At 42.2% G+C, this 23960-nt stretch overlaps 1 protein-coding gene across 3 annotated transcripts in view; it reads right to left on the bottom strand.

Moving 5' to 3' along the window:
- Positions 1 to 23960, bottom strand: part of CFAP47 (cilia and flagella associated protein 47) — a 636073-nt gene that overhangs the window by 467202 nt on the left and 144911 nt on the right. For all 3 annotated transcript variants that reach the window (XM_073358068.1, XM_073358073.1, XM_073358080.1), the window contains 3 exons: positions 17722 to 17815; positions 14878 to 15018; positions 8891 to 9086 (listed from right to left, as the gene is read on the bottom strand). In XM_073358068.1, the coding sequence (XP_073214169.1) occupies positions 8891 to 9086; positions 14878 to 15018; positions 17722 to 17815 (431 nt within the window). The remainder of the gene's footprint in view (positions 1 to 8890; positions 9087 to 14877; positions 15019 to 17721; positions 17816 to 23960) is intronic.

Here is a 23960-nt window from a genome sequence, read left to right on the forward strand (position 1 = left end):
AAGTGTAGAACTGTTTCCAGAACAATCAGGATGAAGATAAGGAGTATTTTACACTAAGATACAGAAACTAACATTTCTGCTTCATCAGAATTAAAACAAAAACTAACAAATTACATATAAACACAGATTTCAAGTCAAGTACAGGTCTCCAAATATTTAAATACTGTAAGTTTAGCATAAGTACAAGCAAGGCTAACTTAAACCTTACCCTGATTCCAGACTTTGTGATTATATAATCATTCTCTCTGAACAATGACTGCCAAAAATATCATAAATCTCTCACATAACTGGAGAGTGAATCTACCAGTTTTACTGAATAAACTCAGATTTTTGAAGAAAATAAGCACATAATTATTCAAACAGAAAAACTGAGCCAACATCTTAGTACAGTATAAATTACAGTTATCCAAATTCCCTTTATCTGAAAATCCTGGTTATCCGAATCCACAGCGAGTCCCCTGGTACATCAATGTTAGTTAATAGCACTTCCATTTATCGGAACAACCAGTTATCCAAAACATTGGGATGTCCCCCAGGCCATTCAGATAAATGGGAGTATACTGTATACCCAATAGATTCTTAGGTCTGATCATCTTGAACACTTAATCAAAACTTTAATTACAGATAGGGATAATAGCACTGCCTATTATTAAGAGTGTCTATCACTTCCCATTATACAAGTCTTTTTTTCCAGTTGCTTATAAACTTCACAAAACTTTATCAGTTTGAGCTGACATTTTCCATGCCCAGTATCTGCCACAAACTGTACTTTTTGGAAAAAAGATTTTTGTTTGTTTTTTTGAAACAGGGCGGAAACAGTTACTTAATTACCTACAGTAACTGTTGTTCTTTGAGATGTGTTGTGCACATATATAGTCCACTGTAGGTGTATATGCACCCAATGCACTCAGGTGTCAGAGACTTATGCTCATGCTCTGTATGCGTTGAGCCAAAGCCATAAAAGTGGTTGTTATCACATCCTTCTCGCCACTTGTAAAATTACTGACTCAAGCAGAGGGGAAGGTGAGAGGACAATGGAATATATATGTGCACAACACATCTCAAAGAACAAGTTACTGTAGGTAAGTAACCATTTTTTGCTCCTTTAAGACACTGTACACACATACATTCCACCACTGGTGATTCTGTAGCAGTTCCCTCTCAGGTGGTGGGACGTTAGATTTTCTGAACAGAGACTGCAATACCAACTTCCCCAAGTTGGCATTGTCCCAAGAGGCCTAAATGATGGTACAATGCCTGGAGAAGCATGTACAGATGGCCACATTGCTGCTTTGCAGGCATCTGTTATGGGAACATTGCTCAGAAAGGCTGAGGAAGTGGACAGAGCCCTGGTGGAGTGAGCCTTTATTTTCAGTGGAGGAGAGACTTCTGCAAGATCATAATAAATGTTAATACAGTCAGAGAACCAGTGTGAGAGACGCTGAACCGTCACTGGGTGAGAATCATTTGACTCTCTCAGATTAGGCTACAAAGAGCCTGGGAGAGTCTCTGAACAACTTAAGGTGAACAGGATAGAATGCCAATGTTCTGCAGACATCCAACGTGAGAAGGCTTTCTTCAGCTTTGGAGAATGAGATTTCGGAAAAAATACTAGAAGCTAAATAGATTGATTCAGGTGAAAAGCTGGTAAAATCATAGATTCATGGGAATGGAAGGGAGTATGGACAAGCTAACATTGTTTCTGCAAGTTTCTTACTGCCTGTCTATGTAAGTTACTTGTTAGAAGTGGCTTTTGCTGATAAATAGACATTACAATATTTTGCTGTTGCTAGGGAAATTGTTTTAGCCCATTAGGGATTATTTTGAGAAATTAGTTAGTGTGTACTTTGGAGGAGCAGGGAGTCATGTTCTACTAATGATTAAGCATTTCTACCCTGAGAGTATATCCCACCAACAAGTCATAAAGATAAGCAGACTTTGAGATGTTTTAACAAACTTTGAAAAACACAATCACAGTAGCGGAGTACCATGCTGGAACTCGCCACTCCCCATGGATGGTCAGGGAGTCCCATGATAGCCTAAGGCAGAGAGCAAGGACTGCCCCCCACCACTTTCTAGATAGGTGTTTGGGGTGGGGAAGGCATTCCCGTACCTTGAGACTTATGACTAAACCACTGGGTGTTGTCTGGAAGGACCACTGGCTCCTAATGGTAGATATAAATGACTCACAGGCCCAATGAATAACACAGAGCTCCCGCACATTTACATGCAGAGAGACCTCCTGGGGTGACCACAGTGCTTGCACACAAAGTTGAGCAAGGTAGGCCCCGAAGCCTTTGGTAGATGCATCCGTAACCAGAGAGTCATAGTTGGTTCTGGAAGGGCTAAGTCCAGGGACTGAAGCATTCTTGCAGGTATGCAAACCAGCATGTCCAGAAGATGCCTGGATGGACGATATACTGAATGGAGCCAGGCCTGAAGACAGCAAAGGTGACGTCTGGCATGTGGAGTTACGTATGTGCATGAGGCCAGGTGGCCCAGTTGTTGTAGGCAGGAAGGCACTGTTATCAAGCTTTCGGACAGATTATTAAGGACTGAAACCTGTCCAAAGGATGACAGGACATCACAATTACAGTGTCGAGGTCTGCTCCTGTGAATATTATATGTTGCATCAACTGTAACTTTGTTTTGCCTAACTTCAGTTTCAGGGCCAGATGAAAGAACAGCTGTCTGATTACGAGGATGATGATGTGGATTTGGATGCTTGAGGCTCTGCACAACAGCCAATCATCAAGGCAAGGGAAAATTTGGACACCTAGGTGGCACAGGTGGTCCACTACCACTCCTGCTATGAAGTGAAGGTACTTCCTGTGGCATGGAAGTACGGCCACACGGATCTATGAGTTCTACAAATCAAGGGCAGCATACCAATCTCCAGGAAAGAGATACTGGAAGCAATGGTAACTATTTTGAACTTGATTTTCTTGATAAAGCGGTACAACTTGGTCAAAAATGGGACAAACTATCTGACTTTTGGGGGATTAGGAAGTAACAGGAATAGAATCCTTTCCCTCTGTGATGACAAGCCACTTCTTCTATTGCTCCCAATTTCAGAAGAGACTACTTACGGTTCCCTGAAAAAAGATGGGGAAGGTGGGCTGGAGAAAGGGAGGGAGGTGAACTTGATAACATATCCCTCCTTCATAGTGCTGAGCATCCCTTATTCAATGTTGTCATTCCAAGCGCTATAAAAGAGCAATAGGTGTCTTCCAAAAGGTGGGACAGGTACAGTGTCCTCAAAGAGGCAGTCAAAATACCTGTTTAGAAGTTGTTGAGACCTGGTGACAATCAAGATTGTAGTTTGAGTCAGAACAGTCTTGTTCAAAAAATGGAGCTATCGCCTCATCTTCTTCAGACAGAGTATCAGGTATCACAGTCTGAGATACAGATCTATCTGGTGAAACCCAATCAGAGGATTCTGCCGTCAGATCATAAAATCATAAAAATGTAGGACTGGAAGGGACCTCAATAGGTCATCTAGTTCAGTCCCTTGCACTAAGTGTTATCTCGACTATCCCTGACAGCTGTTTGTCTAACTAAGCTATTACCAGCAGGAGAGTGAGTTTGTGTGTGTGGTTTTTGGAAAAAAGGGGAGGAGGTGAGAAAACCTGGATTTGTGCTGGAAATGGCCCACCTTGATTATCATACACATTGTAAAGAGAGTGGTCACTTTGGATGGGCTATTACCAGCAGGAGAGTGAGTTTGGGGGGGGGGGCGGAGGGTGAGAAAACCTGGATTTGTGCTAGAAATGGCCCAACTTGATTATCATACACATTGTAAGGAGAGTGATCACTTTAGATAAGCTATTACCAGCAGGAGAGTGGGGTGGGAGGAGGTATTGTTTCATGGTCTCTGTGTATATAATGTCTTCTGCACTTTCCACAGTATGCATCCGATGAAGTGAGCTGTAGCTCACGAAAGCTTATGCTCAAATAAATTGGTTAGTCTCTAAGGTGCCACAAGTACTGCTTTTCTTTCTGTTCTTTAAAACCTCCAATGATGGAGAGTCCACAACCTCCTTAGATAATTCATTCCAGTGTTTAACTACCCCCACAGTCAGGATAGTTTTCCTAATGTCTAACCTAAATTTCCCTTACTTCATTTGAAGCCCATTATTTCTTATCTTGTCCTCAGTGGTTAAGGAGAACAATTTATCACCCTACTCTTTATAAACCTTTTGAGGAAGAGTATCTTTGGATACAGACTGGCTAGCCTGGTGAGGTGGGCTTTAAACTAGGTTTAAGGGGGGCAGGAAACAAAAGCCCCTAGGTAAGACCAAAACATGAACACCCAGGTGAATGGCTGGAATCTTGGGGGTACATGGGATATTGCAACATGGACAAAGGAGAGACAAGAGGGAATACAGAGGGGAAATCTGATAAACATCTTAGATGTCTGTGTACTAATGCAGGAAGTATGGGGAATAAACAAGAAGAACAAGAAATACTAGTGAATAAATCACAGATATGACATATGGCATCACAGAAACTTAGTGGGATAATTCACGACTGGAATATTGGTAGAGAAGGGTACAGCTTGTACCGGAAGGACAGGCAGGGAAAAAAGGAGGTGTTGCCATGGATATCAAAGATGTATACCATTGCACTCAGGTTGAGACAGAAGTGGGAGACAGACCTGTTGAAAGTCTCTGGTAAGGATAATAGCGGTAGAAAAAACAAAGGTGATATCGTGGTAAGGATCTAATATAGACCACCGGCTCACAAAAGAGAGGTGGCTGAGACTTCTTTTTTTTTAAACACAATTAACACAATTATCCAAAACGCAGGACTTGGTAGGGCTACTGTAATACTGATTACTCTGAAAAATCAGGCCCAAGGCATCTCAAACTGGGCACCCAAAATTAGTGGATACTTTTGAGCTTAATCTCTCTGTGTCAGTTCCCCATATGTAAAATTAGAATACCACTGCCACTTCATCTTAGAGGTGTTGTGGAAATTAATTAATTAATATTTGTGAAGCACTCCGATACTGCAATGATGAGCACTACAGAAAAGCCCACTTCTGTCTTCAGAGTAGGGTGTGAATAATAATGCAGTAAGTAAGGCCTAGAGCCACACACTGAATAAAATAAGCTGAAAACAAAATATTTTAAAAGCGCCTCATGAAATGAGCACCTTCCATCCCATGCACTGAATAATGCAGCTGTCCTGTGTAAAGAACAGTATGTGATCATATAATTAAAGATTGTATCATATTGCATACAAATAAGGGGCCAAATTAAGGTTGCACAGGTAACACATTATATTAACCAATTTTATGATATTGTTGAGAGGATGCATAAAAACCATGAACTGAAAAAATTGGCTAGAAGCAGGTATAGTCCAAGCAGTCACTGTGTAAACTTCCACACAGAGAATACACACACACACACACAAATCACTCCTGCTATTCCAGTCTGAGACTTCTCTGAAAGCAGAAAAATACTAAATATGTTAAATTGTGAGGGGATTTTGTGGTATACAAGTGTCTATAAGGAACCAGACAGTGACCATGAAACTCATTGTCACTTGTTATCTCTGGCCAAATCTGAAACCAAATCTTCACAAATGAGCACATTAACCTACTGAGCCATCTGCCCCATTTTGATGATTTAATACAAACATTTTATTTCGGAGTATCCAATTACATAATTAAACTTGCCATCATTTTTAGTGCCAACTCCAAACCTATTGTAGAAAGCTTTTAAAACTAAATAATTGTTTAACCCTGCTTTAGAATTGAAGATAAACTGTATTAATTCATTTTTACAACAATTTATTATACTAAGCTACAAAGTATTGCCAGGAGGCAAAAAGAATAGTTACTTACCCTACTGCAACTGTGGTTCTTTGATATGTGCTGTTCACAAGGATTCCGCTTCGGGTTTGCAGGCACCCCATGCGCTGGAGATCAGAATCTTTTGGCCAGCAGTGTCCACCATGGTGGATTCTGTGCCCTCACACCCCCCACAACTGAGGGCATAAAGAGCAAAATAGGGACCAACTGCCCCTCAGTTCCTTCACCAATAAGAAATCTAGGTGTTAATTAGATTCTGTAGAAGCAAGAAAGGAGGGTTGATTGAGGATTATATACGGAGACCACATCTCAAAGAACTACAGTTACTGTAGGGTAAGTAACTGTTCTCTCGTCTTCAAGTGCTTGTCCACATGTATTTTACTTCTAGTGACTCTCAAGCAGTCCTGGAGGTGGATGCTCAGGCAAGGATGCCAGAACCTTTGTAGAAGTGTGGGGGAGGGGGAGGGCAAAGTGCCCCCTCCCTCTTCAAGGCTGGCTGCTCCAGCAGTGAGTCAGCTGCCCTCTCCTGGTGCCACAGCAGCCTCTGGTGGGTGAAAGGTGTAATTGCAGCATCTCCCCAGCAGAATCTATTATTTGGAGGGAGGACAGGGTGGAACCTGCAGGGGATATGAATTCTGCACTTACATTTCTTTTGTTAAAAAGTGAGGGCGTCCCGGATTCCAGCACCAGGGCTCAGAGTTTACTTTAAGACAGCTCTGCCAAAGTGGGCATCTGACTTAGATGCCTCGACAAGGGAATAATGCCTTTCAAATGTATATAATGAATCCCAAGTAGCGGCCCTACAAATTCCAGAGATCAGTACATTTGAATAAGCCACAGAGGCTCAAATAGGGGTTCCATGAGCCACAGAAGGATGATGTTGAGATCCCAAGAAGAAGCTGGGTCTCTGACATTGAGTCATGAGTGCAAAAGTCCTTGAAAAGTTTTGTCACTGTGGAGTATGAGAAAACTGATTGTGAAAATCAGAGCATGATATGCAGTGATTGCAGCTAAATGGACTTTCAGGAAACTAAATGCTAGGCCTTTTTCCTTCAGAGATAATATATAGTCTAGAACCTTTGGTACTGGACCCTCGACTGGGTCTACATTGTCCTGGGTGGCCCACACGGAAAATTATTTCAGTTTTGCAGCACACGTTTTTACGGTGGAGGCCTTCCTAAACACTGTTGTTATTGATCATCCAGACTGCATTCAGGCCATCAGAGGTAGCGAGTGGGGTTCTAGAGGCAGTATCTGGCCTTGGTTCTGAAACACTATGACCATACAGACAGGGAGATAGATGGGAGGTTCACGGGACAATTGGAGAAGGTCCAAGAGACAGAACTGTCTCAGCTAATATGGGGTTATCAAGATCACTGTGTCTGTGTCCCATCTGATCTTTATTATCCTGGGGATCAGCAGAACCAGAGGGAATGCACAGAGGAAGCTTTTAGACCACAGGAGGAGGAATGCATCATTCAGGATTTCATGTTCATGCCTCCCCTGGAACAGAACATCTTGAATTTGGCAGTCTCTGCTAATGCAGATTGTCTATAGCCAGGATCCCCCACATCTGGAAGATAGGGTGCAACATGGTGTCTCATAATGACCATGTAAGGTTAGATACCAGGTTCTTGCTTAGTAAGTCTGACATACTCTTTTTTATTCCTGGGAGGTGAAGGGCCAGCAGGGTTACCGAATACAGTTGGCACCATTCGCAGAGTTTGATGGCTGCCTGACATAACTGGGATGAGCATAAGCCACCCTGTTTGTTCATGTAATGCATTTCTGACATGTTGTCTGTCATGATCTGCAGTACTGAATTCCACCATGGTGTACAAGGGGATCTGTATTGGGGAAGGGTGGGCACATGGGTACAGGGGGTCTTTTGATGTATTTCAGTCCAGTTTGAGGATTTGGGGTGCAAGTTAAGCATGGAAAGAAATTTTAAAGACTTTCAGAGGGGCTTTTTTTGAGAAAAAAGCTTGCTAGGTTTCTAGCCACTGGTAGTACTCGGCTAGATTATGACTTGCTGCCATTGGCAGTAAGAAGACACAAAAGGAGGGTCACTCCACCCTTTATGCCCTTATATAGGAGCATGAGGAGACACAGAGTGCAAGCAACGTTCCACAGACACCGCTAACTTTAAAAAAACAAACAAAAGAAAACCTGGCCTCATATGCATTGAATGCATGCACACCTAGAGTGGAATCCACATTGACACACACTGAAAGAAATTATGTCTGGAAACAGAGGTAATGTTACCAGTGGTTGAACTGACAATTTCATCCAGGGCTTTGGAGTGGAGCCCGGAGCTGGAGCGCGGAGCAGCTTCGAAACAGTGGAGCTGCAGGTTTTTGCCTGGAGCTGGAGCGGAGCCAGAGCACAGCTCCAAAACCCTGATTTCATCAGATCAGAGGAATAGAATTGCCTAGGCCAAACTGGTGCTACCATGATCACCACTTCCACATCTTGTCTGAGCTTCTTTAACACCCACGGTATAAGAAGTATTGGCAAGTAGGTACACGTCCCCAGAGTCCACAAGATGAGGCAAGTTTCTCATTGAGAACTGGGACTTACGCCCCTCAGGAGCAGAAACTGTGACAACTTGTGTTTGTCTCTCTGGCAAATAGATTTATGATTTTGTGATCACACTTGGGAAAGTAGGTCTGAATGATGGAATCTTTATCAATCATTCCTGATCGCATAAGAACTGTCTGCTCTGGTGATCTGCTAGGCAATCCATGCAGGTGCAGAGCTGCTAGGATGATCTGAATACAGATACACCAGTTCCAAAGGCAAACGGTTTCCCCACTCTGCCCTTTTTTGCCCTAGGTTGAGGAGCACGACGGCACAAATGGCACAGGAGTGGTTCCAATGAGTACTGCTGGCCAAAGATTCCATTCAAGCAAATGGAATGTTTGTGCATAATAAGTGAAATATTTATGAACACATATTCAAAGTACGGTACTTTCAGTGACAAACTGTCACAATATCCTTAAGGTATACAGAAACTGGGGCAAAAGTACTAAGGGGGTAAGGGGGGAAAGAATAGTCAAAGCATTGCTTCACCTTTTTGACAGTCTTTCCACACAATTTTTCTGGTTTTCTCATAATGTGTATTCAGCCAGGTAAGGAGGAGTCTTTCAGATGGAGAATATATATTACTGGATAAAGGCTCAGCATTTATTCTCGGCATGCTTTGCACGCTTTCTGAGCTCAACAGATTACTGGTAGTAAGTGACAATACACGTGCAAGGACCAACACCTGAAATCAGAAAAAATATTTCATCTTTTTACTAAAAAGTATAATTACAATTCCAAGTAGAAAGAACCAAACACAAAAATACAATTATTTTTCAAACACAGAAAAACTTTCAGATTTGAAGCTATTTGGTAGATTCTAAACTATCATAAAGGCACGTTGCATTAATGGGGCAGGGCTTCCAGTCTCCACCTTTTCAAAAAAATATTTCTTTATTTTTTTTCCTTTCAAGATTATTATTTACAAACAGTGAACAGCATGAAATTTAACCATCTCTTCAAACACCAACAAAAAAATCATGCTGTATAAAAGCCTGTGTATGAATTCAACCCTATGTGCTCCTAAAATTATGCAAATATAAGATTAAATCTTCCCTTCCATCCTCAAATACACAGCAAATACATGACATATTCACATGCATTTTCTTTGTACATTTGCAATTTACATTCAGCAGTGAAAAAACTATTTTTCCTAAAATCTACAGTATTTTCCTTATGACACTTAGAAATGGATTCAAAATCTTGTCAACATTATCCAATTTATCCTCTATCCAAAAAACATTATTTTATGAGATCAATGTTTATATAAATAAACCTTCTCTACTCTTTCTGTTCTGTACAGTTATCCTATGTTATTAACATAGCAGAGATTGGTTTGGATTATGATTTAGGGACTCCTTTAATTCCTGAATCAAATAAAATGCAAATGGGAGGTTCCAAACGTATTTTGTTTCCAATTATTTTTCAATTATTTTTGATGACTTCATCAAAAATAATTTGACCTTTTTGCATTCCCAGAATGAGTCTGTAGACTCCAACAGAATCCAACAGCAGCTAAATTACCAATAAATATTGGAATTATTTTTTAATCCAAGTTTATAAATGCAAAGCCAATTTAATCTAGTGTTTGCAACATCTCCTTCATAGATCACTTCATTTTTTTGGAGCCAAATTCACCTCCCAGTTTTTCTTTACAATTCTCCTATTGATATTATTAAATATTTATATTATGGTAGTACCCAAAAGTCCTTGTTAGCGCCCATATGCACACAGAGATTGACGAGTTTGTAATCTAAAGCAAGCATCCTATAGACAGAGGAAGAGGCAATCAATTTTTTTCATAAACACACACTATTTTTTGTTTTGTGTTAATTATCTCCTTTTCCCAACTGTCTCTCAGCCTTGCAATCAGACACTGGTTACAGAGCATCTGGGGAGAGAGGGTGCTTTCCAAGCATAAGTGGCAACTTTGAGAGAAGCACAGAAGTTGGTTGCTGAGGTTGGCACCATTGACAGAGTGAACAGGATGAGGGAGAATGTAGAAAGAGACCAGAATAAATAAGTAGCAAGTGTCAGAGCCGGGAAGAACATTGAAGGTTAAGAGAAGAAGTTTGAATCTGATATGATGGAAGAGGAGTAGCAATGGGTTAAAATAGAGGATTCATGTGTTCAGATCCATGGGCAAAGAAGATGCTCTTGGGTGAGTTATGTATGAATGAGACTGGGACAATACAGATGCCCTGAAGTCTAATAAGGAGGAAGTTACAGCGTTGAAGAAGGGAGATGAGGACCTGGAAGGGACAGCTTTAGCTGTCTAGATGGAAAGAAAAAGCTCAGATTTTAGAAATGTCATAGATGAAGAAGTGGCAAGATTTGGACAGAGATAAAATGTTGACAGAGAGACTATATATGTGGGGAAAGAAAGAGGGATGACTCCCAGGTTATGAGCCTGACTGAAAAGACAAACAATAGTACAATCAATACTGAAAGCAAATGTAGGGGAGGGAAAATGGTGCAAAGGAAAAGATCAGGAATTCAGTTTTGGCCCTGTTAAGTTTGAGGTAATAGTAAAAGGCATCCAGAGGGAAATGCTAGCAAAACAGGTTGAGATGTGAGACTGCAGAGTTTGCAGAGATTGCATTGCAGGGTTTGCACATTCCCACAAAATACACAAGAGACCAGGACTTCAACCCCCTAAATTCTGAACCACCTCCACATTCCCATCAGCCTTCAGACTGCACATGGAGGAGCTATGCTGAAACAGATTCCTTCAACTATGTCTTCCTCTGATATCCCTGTTCAGGGCATGTTTGATAGTGAGGAAAGGTCAGTAGCAAGGAAAGGTCAGTAGCATAGATTTCTTCACAGAAAAGGTTTAATTCACCCTCATGGTCCACCAACCCAAGCCAGAGGAAATCAGGTTACATGCCCTTGGTGGTAGCAAATTCATCTTTATATTCTACTATGGAAAGCAAATCCACTCTCAAACAATGATTGGGTTATATAAAAATAGAAGTAGGAAATTATAAGGACTAAAAGTAGTTCCTGGGATTGTGTAATATTGCTTGCAGCGTAAGTACTAATGAGCAATCAAAGGAATTATTCTGACCTTCAAGCAATCATTTCCATAAATTGCTATTTCACTTCAGCACTCAAGATCTGTTTCATTAATCCTCTTGTATGTCAAAAATATCCAGGTTGTTTGAGGTGGTGTCTTATGCATCTATGTGAAATACATGTTGTACAGTAACTGAAAAAGCAGAATGGGTGGTGCCTCATTGTGGGAATTTAACTGTTTTTTTTCCTATATATTAGTTAGGTCTTACCCAGTCAGTCTGGCTTTCAAACTATAATGTAATTGAAGGTGCTTGAGATGAGAAATATATCTCTAGAATCTAAAGACTTTCTTTGAATGCAAAGATCTTCTTTTGCTATGGAATAATCAAAAATATTTATGGGCCTGTGATGGGGCCAATTAACTCCCCAGGCTGCACCTGGAGGAGGAGCCAGGGAACATGGATTAATTAGACAAAGCTCAGCTGGATGGGAACAGGAAAGGACTGTATAAAGCTCAGAAGCTGAGAGCAGCAGGGGCTGCGGAGTAGTTGTCTGCAGTTATACACCCTGGGAGAAGGGAGGTGTGTTTGGAGCTACAGAGGTAGGTAGCCTACAGCTACTCTCTGAGACGAGGAAACTTGGGCTCGCAAACCAGAGAAGGGGGAGAGCCAGAGAGGTAGGAAAGGCTTATGCGAAGAGCAGCAAGGCATAGGATAGTGCAGGCCTTGCCTGCTGAAGAGAGGGCCGCTGAGCTAGAACCCCGAGTAGAGGGTGGGCCTGGGTTCTCCTACCAGCCACTGGAGAAGTGACACAGACCACGCAGTGGAGAGCAGAGTGCCCGGGACAGTTTTCCCCAATAGACTGATATCCGAGAAGGGGGAAACATGCATAGTTTTATATAAATAGGGGGCCAAGTCATGAAGAGGAAGCTGTAACTCATGGTGCAAGAGGGGCTGCAGGGTGAGAGAAGACGACAGAAGAGGGCACAAGCACCTGGAAGGAGTAAATCCCCAGAGCAGCCAGGAGGTGGTGCCTATCAGCAAGTAGACCCTGTGACAGGCCTTTTTCCTGCACTTAGTTATAAGGTACTTATATGGCACCCACTCCACAGTATCTCAGAGCCCCACAATCTTTAAAGTATTATTTCAAAACACCCCTGTACGGTAGAAAAGCACTGGTGTTCCCCTTTTACAGTTGGGGAACAGAGAGACAAAGATGCCTACATGGGATGGAAAGCCAGGGTCTGAATCTACAGTGCACTAGCTTGCCACGCGGTAACAACATCCTGTGTGGACATGCTACAGTGCATTAAAAGTTCCATAGGGATCTTTTACATTGGCAGACAGTCAGGATCTTCACAGTCTGTAGGAGGGGTCTTGTCATATAACTTATAAAAAGATCTGTGGTTTAAATTTTATATCCCTGGTCTCATGCCAGGTTCCTGAAGTATAGAGGCTGCAGCATACACACAAGAAAGACACTCTTGGCTGCCTAACCGTGATAGAAAGCATGACAAGCATAGGGGACAGCCATGATGGACTGGACCTAAGTGAAACAAACATCACAGAAGCAACCAAAGGCCACAGAAGGTCTTGAAAGAGAAAATAGGGTATATAACTGTTTTAGCTGCCAATTTTGATGAGAGGAACCCATAATGGGAATAAGAATGGGGATGATGCTGGGCAGAGCATACTTGCTCAGATGAGGAAAAATTTAGTCAGCAATGAACCTGGAGCTGAGAGAAGAGTTGGCAATAATCATGACACATAAGAGCATTAAATAAATGTGAAGAGATATCCATGTCAAAGCACATGTTAATTTTATCACTGATTATCCTAAGGATGTGAGTACAGCTCAAATAAATTCGTTAGTCTCTAAGGTGCCACAAGGACTCCTCATTGTTGTTTTTTTGAGTACTTGATGTTTCAGAGTAGTGTTTACATGACATCACACACTCAGAACCCTTCAAGACTGAAAACTGAAGTGCTTCTGGATATGCAGTGTGTTTTCTTCTTTCTTTAGGCTCCTTGATAGAGAGTAAATGGGCTGACAGGAACACAATCCATTCATTTGTAGATGTAGCATTGAGGGAGGAATGCTTGACCCCAAAGCGCTCTCCAGGAAAAGCAGCTTCATTTGATCAGAATGGAAATAACTCTGCCTTTCAGGGGCTGTTTATGCCCCAGATATAGTAGGCACAAGTGATTGCTGGTTTTTGACAGACATTTCAGATAAACATTTCTTCAAAAACCTGAATCATAATCCAAGATGGAGAATTTTCTAGAGTAGTAAGTCAACCCACCCCAACCACTCTACCTTTTTTAAAATCAACAAAGCATTTTACAATTACTAATGTATAGGGCTCTACCAAATTCACAGTCCATTTTGGACAATTTCACGTCCAGGGTTTTTAAGATTAGTAAATTTCACATTTTCAGATGTTTACATCTGAAATTTCATAGTGTTGTAACGGTGGGGATCCCAACCCAAAAGGCCGTCAGGATTGGAAGGTCACAAGACTATTGTAGGGAGATTGGGGAATTGCCACACTTACTTCTGCCCTGCTGCTGGCAGGGGTGCTGCCTTCAGAGCTGGGCAGCTAGAGAGGAAGGCTGCTGGCCCAGGGCCTAGCTCTAAAGCCAGCACCACCATCAGACGCAGTGCAAAAGCGAGGGTTGCAGGCTTGGGGTGCGGTTACATTATGTCCAGTTTTCCTGTGAGTCTCCCACCCGAATTGCGGGCTCACAGCCACAGCCTTCCCACGGGGTGGAGGGGAAGAGAGGAGGGTTAACAGCTCCAGCTACCAAGCTTCCTGAAGCCCGGGGAAATCCTGGAGGTGGGTCTGACCCATGCCAGGAGCAGCCCCTGCAGGGGAAGGGGAAGTCTTGTCCTTCCTCATCCCCAGACAGGACTAGCAGCTGGAGCCCTACATAGGGTAGGAGCCCCTGGCTGCATGCCAGATTTCACAGGGGAGATGACATTTCACGATCCATGACGCATTTTTCACAGCTGTGAATTTGGTAGGGCCCTACTAATGTGCAAAAAAATTAACTATATAATCTGTTGACGCATACACTACTTTTAATTAAAGCCCACATTATAAACAGACTCCTATTTTGCAAGCAGAGAGGTTAACATTTACATGTTTAAGTTCCCCCACTGTACTGAAGTCTGTTATCACCCCCATTTAATTCCATTAACAATTAACTGTACTCCAAAAATTGAAGCAACTAAGGGTCCTTTAAACCACTGACCCTAAGGGTATGTCAATACAGCGCAAAAAAAAAGTGTGTTTTTAGCTAAGTAGATTAATTCTTTTGCCATTTGTTAAAACATTTGGGGTATCTGAAGTAAAGAATTATTCTATTCAATCTCACCTTGTTTGAAATCTTCCTGTAATATTTGCAAAGATCATTTAAAAGCTGAGTACTATAAGATATTACATGTCTGCAATGTACCTTGTATACCTGGAGTAGCACATCAGTCCATACACGTTTGCTCATGGTCTCGAATACATTGTCATCCAAAACAAATAGACTCTTATTGTTAAAAATGTCAGAGTTCTTCATGTTAGCTTTTTGTAGCTCAGTCATCTGAACCTTAAGATAAAGGACAATGAGATTTATATTTTATCTGAAACTATGACATCTATAGGGTACGATAATCATAAGCAACAGCCACTACTGGCTTTTAAAAGTTTGTCAGGTAAACAACTGCTTTTTCTAATATAATTACATACTTAGTGGATAAAGAAAAAGCAGTCCATATAGCATATTAGAAATTTGCCGAAGTATATAATGCTGTTTGTCACAGAATCTTAGTCACAAAATTAATTTTAGCTGCCTGGGATGAGAACACTATGGAGTGAAAACTCACTGGAGAACTATAAGCAAAGCGTAATGATAAATGGCAACACACATCTAGTGTGCTTCCACAGTGATAAGTGTTAGGACCATTAAACATCTTTATTAAAGTTCTTAAAGGGGGAGTAAACAGCACAGATCATACTAAATTGATAGGAGTGGCAAATACTAGTGAGTAAAGGGAAGTAATACAAAGGTACCTGAAGGGATTAAAAACATGGATAGAAATGAACGTATGATTTAACCTGAAAAAAATCAAAAACTAACAGATTTTGGAAAAATAATCACACATACAGATAAAAAATGGGAAGGAGAAACCTGAAAAGCAGCAATGCTGATAGAGACTTAGAAGTATAGTTATTGCCTGTTTAATTTTGAATATAGCAGCAAAAAAAGTGACTACAAGTTTGGACTGAAAATGCCCAGGCATTACACCATAAATTGGGATGGATGGGTGTATAAATGGGCTCTGCTTGCATGTTTCTTGTGTGGCTCTCCTTGGAATACCAAATTCATTCCTAGGCATCAGAAAGAGAATGAGTGATAACACTGGACCTAGTCTGGAAAAAAATTACAAAAGTATTGGGGAATGAGAGTGTGATTTATGGGGAAAGAACAGAAACATGTAATATGTATATTATTTGGCTAAGATACAGAGATGCTAGTCTGCTATAACATATTTGAAGCAAGGGTCACATTGGGGAAAAAAACATGATGGTTCTCTTCCAAACTCTGCCTACAAAATAGGCTCCATCGATATATGGATCGCCAAAACAAGATACTGCTCCCAGTAGATTGTGCAGATGTTCAAAAATATTGTATTGTCACTTGGCTCCCTAGCCTACTTAAGCTTGACACCCCCTCAATGAGGTTTAAATATGGCCATGAGCTCTGCTGGGTTCCTTGGATTTATTTCCTTTTGGACTGGGGTCGGGTGGGAGGAAGGAGACAGCTATATCCCATAATCTGGTATTTGAGGTGCTAAAATGAAACATCACTCTCAATAAATTGTGCAGATCTGTGATCTTTTTTCTCCTTTCTACATAATGGATCAAATAGCTAACAATGCTGACATTTAAGTCATCGTAACTGGATATCTGAGTAATCACCTCACTGAGATGAATGGGGTATGTCACACCTCTCAGGGCCATTGTTCCAAGCTCTCAGCAGATTCATCACTGCATCATTAAACTTTGTTCATATTTTTGAAATTTCCTTTGTAACAATAATATCTAGAGACTTATTGTTTTTAAATTAATGCTAAGATTGGGAGAGCAAGACAACGGTTTCAGAGAGGTGTCTGAATTGCATATGGTTATGTAGTGACTGTTTCTAAACCCTGCATAGAAAGGTGTAAAGATGAAGTCAGGAAGCAAATTAGCTAGGGTGAATGAGAGTAAATTTAACTAGGAGCAATGGAATAAAATTGAGAAAAAGAAAATTTAGACTAAATACTAGAAAACACTTCCTAACACAGATTTTTTTCGGCTGTTGAGGTTCTCAAAGGAAGTGGAAGAAGCATTGCTAGGGATATTTAAATCTTTCTTCTGCTCAGTAAATTTTCCTCACTTTGTTCTACTGCTCTTCCCTACCACACACAACTCTACTTTTGACTGTCAACCTCTACTGAAGTCTCCAGTTTTAAGGGTTTTCATGGCTATGTTCTTTACAAAAATATTAGGATGATGGCATCATGAGGTTGGCACAATTTTCCAGATCAATCAGGTCTTCCAACCCATGGATTGGCACGGGTTATATATGAAACTAAGGTGGCAAATTAAAACTTAATAAAAGGAAATACTTTTTCACACAATTGCAACAATTAGCCTGTGGAACTCATTGGAACACAGAGGTGAAGAGCTTAGGAGGATCCAAAAGGAGGTTAGATTAATTAACAAGAATATCCAGAATTATAACTGTAAATTTTGAAAAACATAAGTTTTGGAAGAGATATAAACCATTGTGTTTCATGTCTTAAGTTCACCTTTAATTATTGGGAACTAGAAGGAAACTTTTCCTAAGGGAAGATCATCATCCTATAACTGTCTTTGCATGGTTTCTTGCAAATTCCTCTCAAACACTGGGAACTGGTCACTATGAGTAACAGGATATTAGACTAGAAGGACCACTGGTCTGATCCAATATGAGAATTACTGTGTTCCTATTTTTTACGAAGGAGATGTTTAAAAAAAATCTACTGTTAAATAGTTTTTAGAAAAACACATAGCTCCACTTCCTGTGTGTGTGTGTGGGACTGATTGCACCAAATACCAAACTACAGCTCTGATCCTACTAAGGCTTATGCACATGCTTAATTTTACACACTGCAAATAAACTCATTCATTTCAGTGGGACTGCTCACAGTGCAAAAAGTTAAGCACGTACATAAGTCTTTGCAGGATAAAGGAACACGTATGTAGGCTATTTTAGAACAATTACCTTCAATGCGATTTGCAATCCAATCCATTTCTTATACTCATCAGGTTCAAGCAGAAATTCAGGCATAACGTGTGGAAGGCATGCTCCTTGGCTTCTTAAATAATACAAAAACAAAAATAAGTAGACAGGAAACACTTTTAAATACAGCCCCTAATTTCATACCCACCGTTTTGTACAGGCTATCTAACTGTAGGTGAAAACCAATAGCTACAATCAACTTAGGGCACAAACAACAGAATGCAGACAACTGACCAAGTATGCGACTGAACACACAAATCAGAGATTCAGATTTTGAACTATCATTTGCTACTACAATTGAGTGAGAGTACTAAATCAGAGGTGGGGTTGAGACCCAAAAAGCATTGCTAGATTTGAAAAAGCCTGTTTCTGGAAAAACGGCAAACAAGCCTTAGAAGTCTTTTTGTCAATAGGCTTTGCATAACAGTTTTTTAGTTCCTATGAAAGGAGGTTACTTTTACAGATGTTCTTCAAAATGTGTAGTCCATATACATATTCCACAGTTGGTGAGTGCACATCCAGTGTGCACACGTCAGACAACTTTCTGGTCAGCAATATCCACTAGGGCAGTGTATGTGCATTCCAGTGAGAATATAAACAGTGGAGCATCCTTGTCACACCTTCACCACTATGGGAGCCTGTGATGTCAAGACTCAAAAAGTAGTGGGGATGAAGGGTGGGTTGTGGAATATGTATAAGGCCTACACATCTCAAAGACCATCAGTTACTGTAAAGGTAAGTAACCTCTATTTCTTCTCCCAGTACTACTCTGCACACATATTCCAAAGTTGCAAAAAGAAAAGGAGTACTTGTGGCACCTTAGAGACTAACCAATTTATTTGAGCATGAGCTTTCGTGAGCTACAGCTCCCTTCATCGGATGCATACCGTGGAAACTGCAGCAGACTTTAAGGTGCCACAAGTACTCCTTTTCTTTTTGCGAATACAGACTAACACGGCTGTTACTCTGAAACATTCCAAAGTTGGTGACTCCCAAGCCCTAACTGGAGGTGGATATGAGGAGTGTCTGAGTATAGACTGCAGCATAGACCTTCCAAATCCAGCATCATCCCTAGTTGCTTACACCAATGCATAGTGCTTCATAAACATCTGTATGAACGACCAAATTCCTGTGCTGCAAATGTCCTGGATAAGCAGTTTTGCTAGCAAGGCTACTGGTGTAAATTGAGCCCTGGTGGAGTGGGTCATCAGCCTGCATGACACCTGCCTCCCCTAGCCAACAGCAAGTCTTGACCTATTGGACAATCCAGTTCTATAGCATTTGTGTAGACACAGCCTACCCTACGATTGTCTCTGTGTAAGATAGGAACAGCCCGGTAGACTTCCTGAAGGATTTAATCCTGTCAAAGCAGAACAATCTAGCTCTGCACATCTCCAACATGTTCAACTTTTGCTTCACTCTCCCAGCATGAGACATTAAGAAGAATACAGGTATGTAGATGACCTCAATGACACGGAATTCGGACACCATCTTAGAAAGAAATCTGGCAGGTGTCCTCATGGATACACTGTCCTTATAGATGACTGTATAGGGTGGCTCTGCCTTTAATACTTACAGCTCCCCAATTCTCCTGGTCAATGTGAATGACAAGAGACAGGACAGGGAGCATATAGCCACATGCTCAAAAGGAGTCTCCATCAGTTTTGAGAGGACCAAGTTAAGGTCTCATGATAGGGCTGGATCCCTGACTGGCAGACAGAGTCTCAAGAGGACTTGCAGGAACCTCTTTGCCATAGGTGTGAGAAAATTGAAGATGGTCTAGTTGGTGGATGGACAGCTGAAAAAGCCACCATATGAACCCATAATGAGCCCAACGAAAGAGTGGAGTGCTTCAGTTGCAACAAGTAATCAAAAATCTCTTGGTCCCCAGAATTCATGGGGGACAGGTGGTGTTGTCATGCTCAATTTGCAAACCTTGTCCATTCAGAGAGAGAGTTATATCTACTGGAATCTTCCCTACTACTAAAGGGCACCTTCTGGAGGTCTCACAAACAGAATCTCTCCACCAGTGTTAACGAGGGAGCATCCACACCATCCGGTGGACTGAACTCATGCTCAGATGCAAGGTCAAGCCCCTGGTTCCAAGCCCGGGGTTCAGTAACAAGGGATAAAGTGATCAGCTGCACTATAGAGAGGGCATGCAGGTTCCTGAACCACATCTGTCTTGACCAGAGTGGGGCTACGAAGATTACTCTGGCCTTCTCCCACCAAACTTCCAAAATACCTTAGGGAAGAGCAGGACGGGAGGGAATACATACAATAGTTCCTCTGTCTGTGGGAGGAGAAAGGCAGCAGAAAGAGATGCTAGACTGCACCACCTTCCCTGAGCAGAAGTGGTGACCTTTGTTGTTCTCCACTGTCATGAAAAGGTCCATGTGCTGGGCTCTCCCGTTGTTGGAAGATATCACTGAAGGCCCTCTGGTACATCAACCACTCGTGATCGTTACAGAAGTACCTGCTGAAGCCAGCTGCTGTCATGTCATCCATCCTGAGGAGATGGACCATTGACAGTGCAATTCCATGACCTATGGCAAAGTCCCATATTAGGATGGTCTCCTGACATAGTGCCAGCACCTGTCCCTCACCACCTCGCCTATATAGACAGAAGACTGCCACCATATTGCCCATGATCAAGATTGTCTGGTAGGAAGGCCACACATATCTTGTATACAGCTCTGAACTCTAGAACACTAACATGCAAGATACTCTCTGTAAGAGACTATATACCTTGTGCTATGAGATTGCCCATGTGAGTCCCCCACCTGAATGTGGTCCTTCAGGGCAAACTGGGACTGTACAGAACCAATTTGTGTATGTTGCCTGGGTCGTTCTACCAGTCCAGCGACTGGAGGACTGCTGGAGAGAGACATACCACCTTGCACAGGTAGCGTCTTCTTGGACGGTATAACCAAGCCTGAAGCCACTGGAACTGGAGCCTCATATGTGGAGTGATGAACGTATAATCTGACACAAGACCCAGTAGCATGAGGCAGGATCCTACTTGTGTTTCAGGGTAGGACTGCAGGTGGGAGCAGAGATTGTGCAACTAGAACTTGTCAAGTGGTAGGTAGGCTTTCATTGCCTCTACTTTGAACATGACCCTGGCAACTCTATCTTCTACATCGGGGCTAACATGGATTTCTTCTCATTTGCTAGCAGGCCCAGGCATGCAAACAGCTTGGGAAAGATCCTAATGTTGGTTTGGACCTGAGGTTCCAAACAACTCATAACCAGTCAAGTTCAGGAACACCTGGATGCCCATCCTCCTGATTAAAGCAGACCACTGCGTGGAACCCAAAGGGACAATCCAGTATAGGTAGTGATTGTTGCCCAACACGAACCTTAGGGAGTGCTTGTACACCAGGTGTATCCCAATGTGAAAGTATGCATCTTGGAAGTCGAGGGAAGCACACCAATCTTTCTGATCTAGGGAGGGAATAACTGAAGTCCAATATCAGCTGATGCCCCTGTCTTCTTGGGGATGAGAAAGTACTTTGAAAAGAATACCCTTCCTCTCTGCGGATGGAGAACCTCCTCTATCACACCCAGAAAAGGATGAATTGAATCCCCTGTCGAAACAGCTCTCATGGGAGGGGTCCCTGAAGATGGACTGAAAAGGAAGGTGTATGGGAGGGAGGGGAAGGAAGAGGGACTCTGGACTACCTCCAATACTTAGTCTGAGATAATGCTGGATTAGCGTGTTAGAGAAGAGACAGATAATTGCCAAAGGGAGGGGAAGGCAAAGATTGTGGAACACATTGTTCTTGGGCTCTAAGTAAAATTTGCTGCCTGCCCAATTCCTAAACAGTATGGTACAACTGAGAATTTCTACAGCCCCAGCACTCAGGCAGCTTATGTTGGTAGGGCACCTGTAGCTAATAAGGTTGGGACCTAAAGTGCCTCCTCCTAGATGCTGGATATAGACACCCAGAGATCTGAGGGTAGACCTAGCGACATTGAGGGATCTCATTGCCTCATCCTTCTTGTCATGGAACAGTGAGCAGACCATAAACAGCAGATCCTCTATAGTTGTGTAATTCCTTAGATACACATGCCAAGGCCAGCTACAAGAAACAGCACATCCTGATCTCTGCCGCCATTACCTTGTGTTTGCTGCATCCAAGGCCACCTGCAACACAGTTCTGGCCACCAAACATCCCTCAGCCAGGACAGTCTGGAAATCAACCCTCTATTCTTACAGCAACTTGTCAATAAGCCATTGTAAGGCTCACCAGTTGATGTGGCCATATTTTGCCAGGACAGCCTGGTAGTTCAAAATCCTCTTTTAGAGGCTCAAGATGGAGTAAGATTTCTGACCCATCAGGGAGAGGATCTTCACTTCCTTATCCTTGGACATTGAATTCTGGTGTCTTTGGACGGTTCTTTCATTGGCCACTATTACTACGAGGGACCTTGGTATCAGGTATTAATAGAACTTTTCATATCCAGTAACCAGGACCTAATACCATCCCTCCGCTCACTTTGACGCTGGCATTTGCCATAAGGCTTTTGCAGGCTCGAACAGTCCTTTATTGATTGTGTTGATAATTAAGAATTAATTACCAATAATTTCTTAATAATCAATAGCCAATAATCAACAAGAATTTTAATTGCTATTATATATTTAATGAGTTATGGCCTCCTGATTTGCTCTTTTGTTTAATACCACCAGACTCCCAACAACTCAGGGTTGATTGCATTTATTAAATCAAACAAACAGCACATACACAGAAGCCTAAAAATACCAACAACTGTGAAAGACCTTCCCTGTAGTTTGACAGCCTGTGTGCATTCTGCTAATGGTCTCACTTCCCCTATGATTTAGGGGCAACTATACCCTTGGTGCCCTTATCGTGTCTCATTCTGGTCCTTATCGATTTCCTCTTCCTGGTATATATTTCTCCTCATCTTAAGTTATTTCCAAGGCTCCTTGTTCCATTGCAACTTTCCAACTCTCTAAACACCTGGTTAGTCAGTAATTTATGCCCTTTTGGGAATAATTTCATCAGTTATACATTTTGCAGTTAGTGCACTGTAAAAATATATCTTACAAACAGCCTTCTAAATAGTTTAATGGCACCGTAAAATTGCATTCTTCATTAGATCTATTTATGCTTAAATGCTCCCAGGCCAAACTTGAAATCTTTCTTGGCTTATCTTAAGTGTCAATAATTTGGAATGCTATACATTCCAGGACTGACAGATGTAAGTGGAGGAGTTTGTGTGACACATCCTGGGCCTACTCAGTGTGTATTTTCAAGACTGCCATCTCCTGTCTCATGAGATCTTGGAGTATCTTGTAGTCCTTGGAAGTAGTGGCCGACTGACCTGTTGCCAGGGCACCATCAAGGGATGGTGGGGTTGTGGTGGCTGGTACCCTCCTGCCTTTCCCCATGAATCTGCTGCACTGGCCCTGGTTCTGGGGGCACAGCAGGGACAGATCCAATCTCAGGTGCAACAGTGACAGTCTGTGCCTTAAGCGTGCTGAGGAGGCCACCTCAGGTTAATATTGAAGTCCCCAAGAGGCCCACATGCCATAGTCTTAAGGTGCAGGGGCCCAAACTCTCTGAAACCACTGATACATGTGCTGGGCCAGGTTGATACCCCACTCTACCCTCAGCCACATGTATACACCTCATCCCCCTCGTCAAGATCAAAACTGCCAAGTCACGGGACCATGGTAGGGGTGGCTGTTGGCTTTCCCAGGAGTTGGAAGATGAAAAAAAAAGTCATCTGGGAATGGTGACGCCCACCCCTTGGGTGAAAGGGGAACCTGACAGGGTGACAGCAACATTGATGTCACCAGGTCCAGGAATCTGGACAGCTCAGGGCAAATGCAGCTCCAATAGCTAGGGGGCATCCACCCTAGAGATACAGACCATGATCTGGGGTGACAGAGCCTGTGTGGGTAGGTGTGACAGTAAACGTGCAAGTATTGGTGCTGAAGATCCCAGGATGGTGAGTACCAGAGTCAGTCTTCTACCAGGTCCTGTAGCAGCTGGTGATCATTCCAACTGCCTTGGTACCAAAGAGGTGAACACAGACATGACAACTTCGGGTAAGGCCTCTATCACAGCTGGGTCCACTCAGTTGGTACCAGCTCCAGTGCTCAAGGAACATTTCCTAAGTTTTGAAGCACCCTTAATGTCCAGCAGCCTGGTAGTCTTATTCAGCCTCAGAGTGAGGACAGGAGAGGGCAG

The sequence above is a fragment of the Lepidochelys kempii genome, chromosome 1 (assembly GCF_965140265.1).
Source record: "Lepidochelys kempii isolate rLepKem1 chromosome 1, rLepKem1.hap2, whole genome shotgun sequence".
NCBI classification, from domain to species: domain Eukaryota; kingdom Metazoa; phylum Chordata; order Testudines; family Cheloniidae; genus Lepidochelys; species Lepidochelys kempii.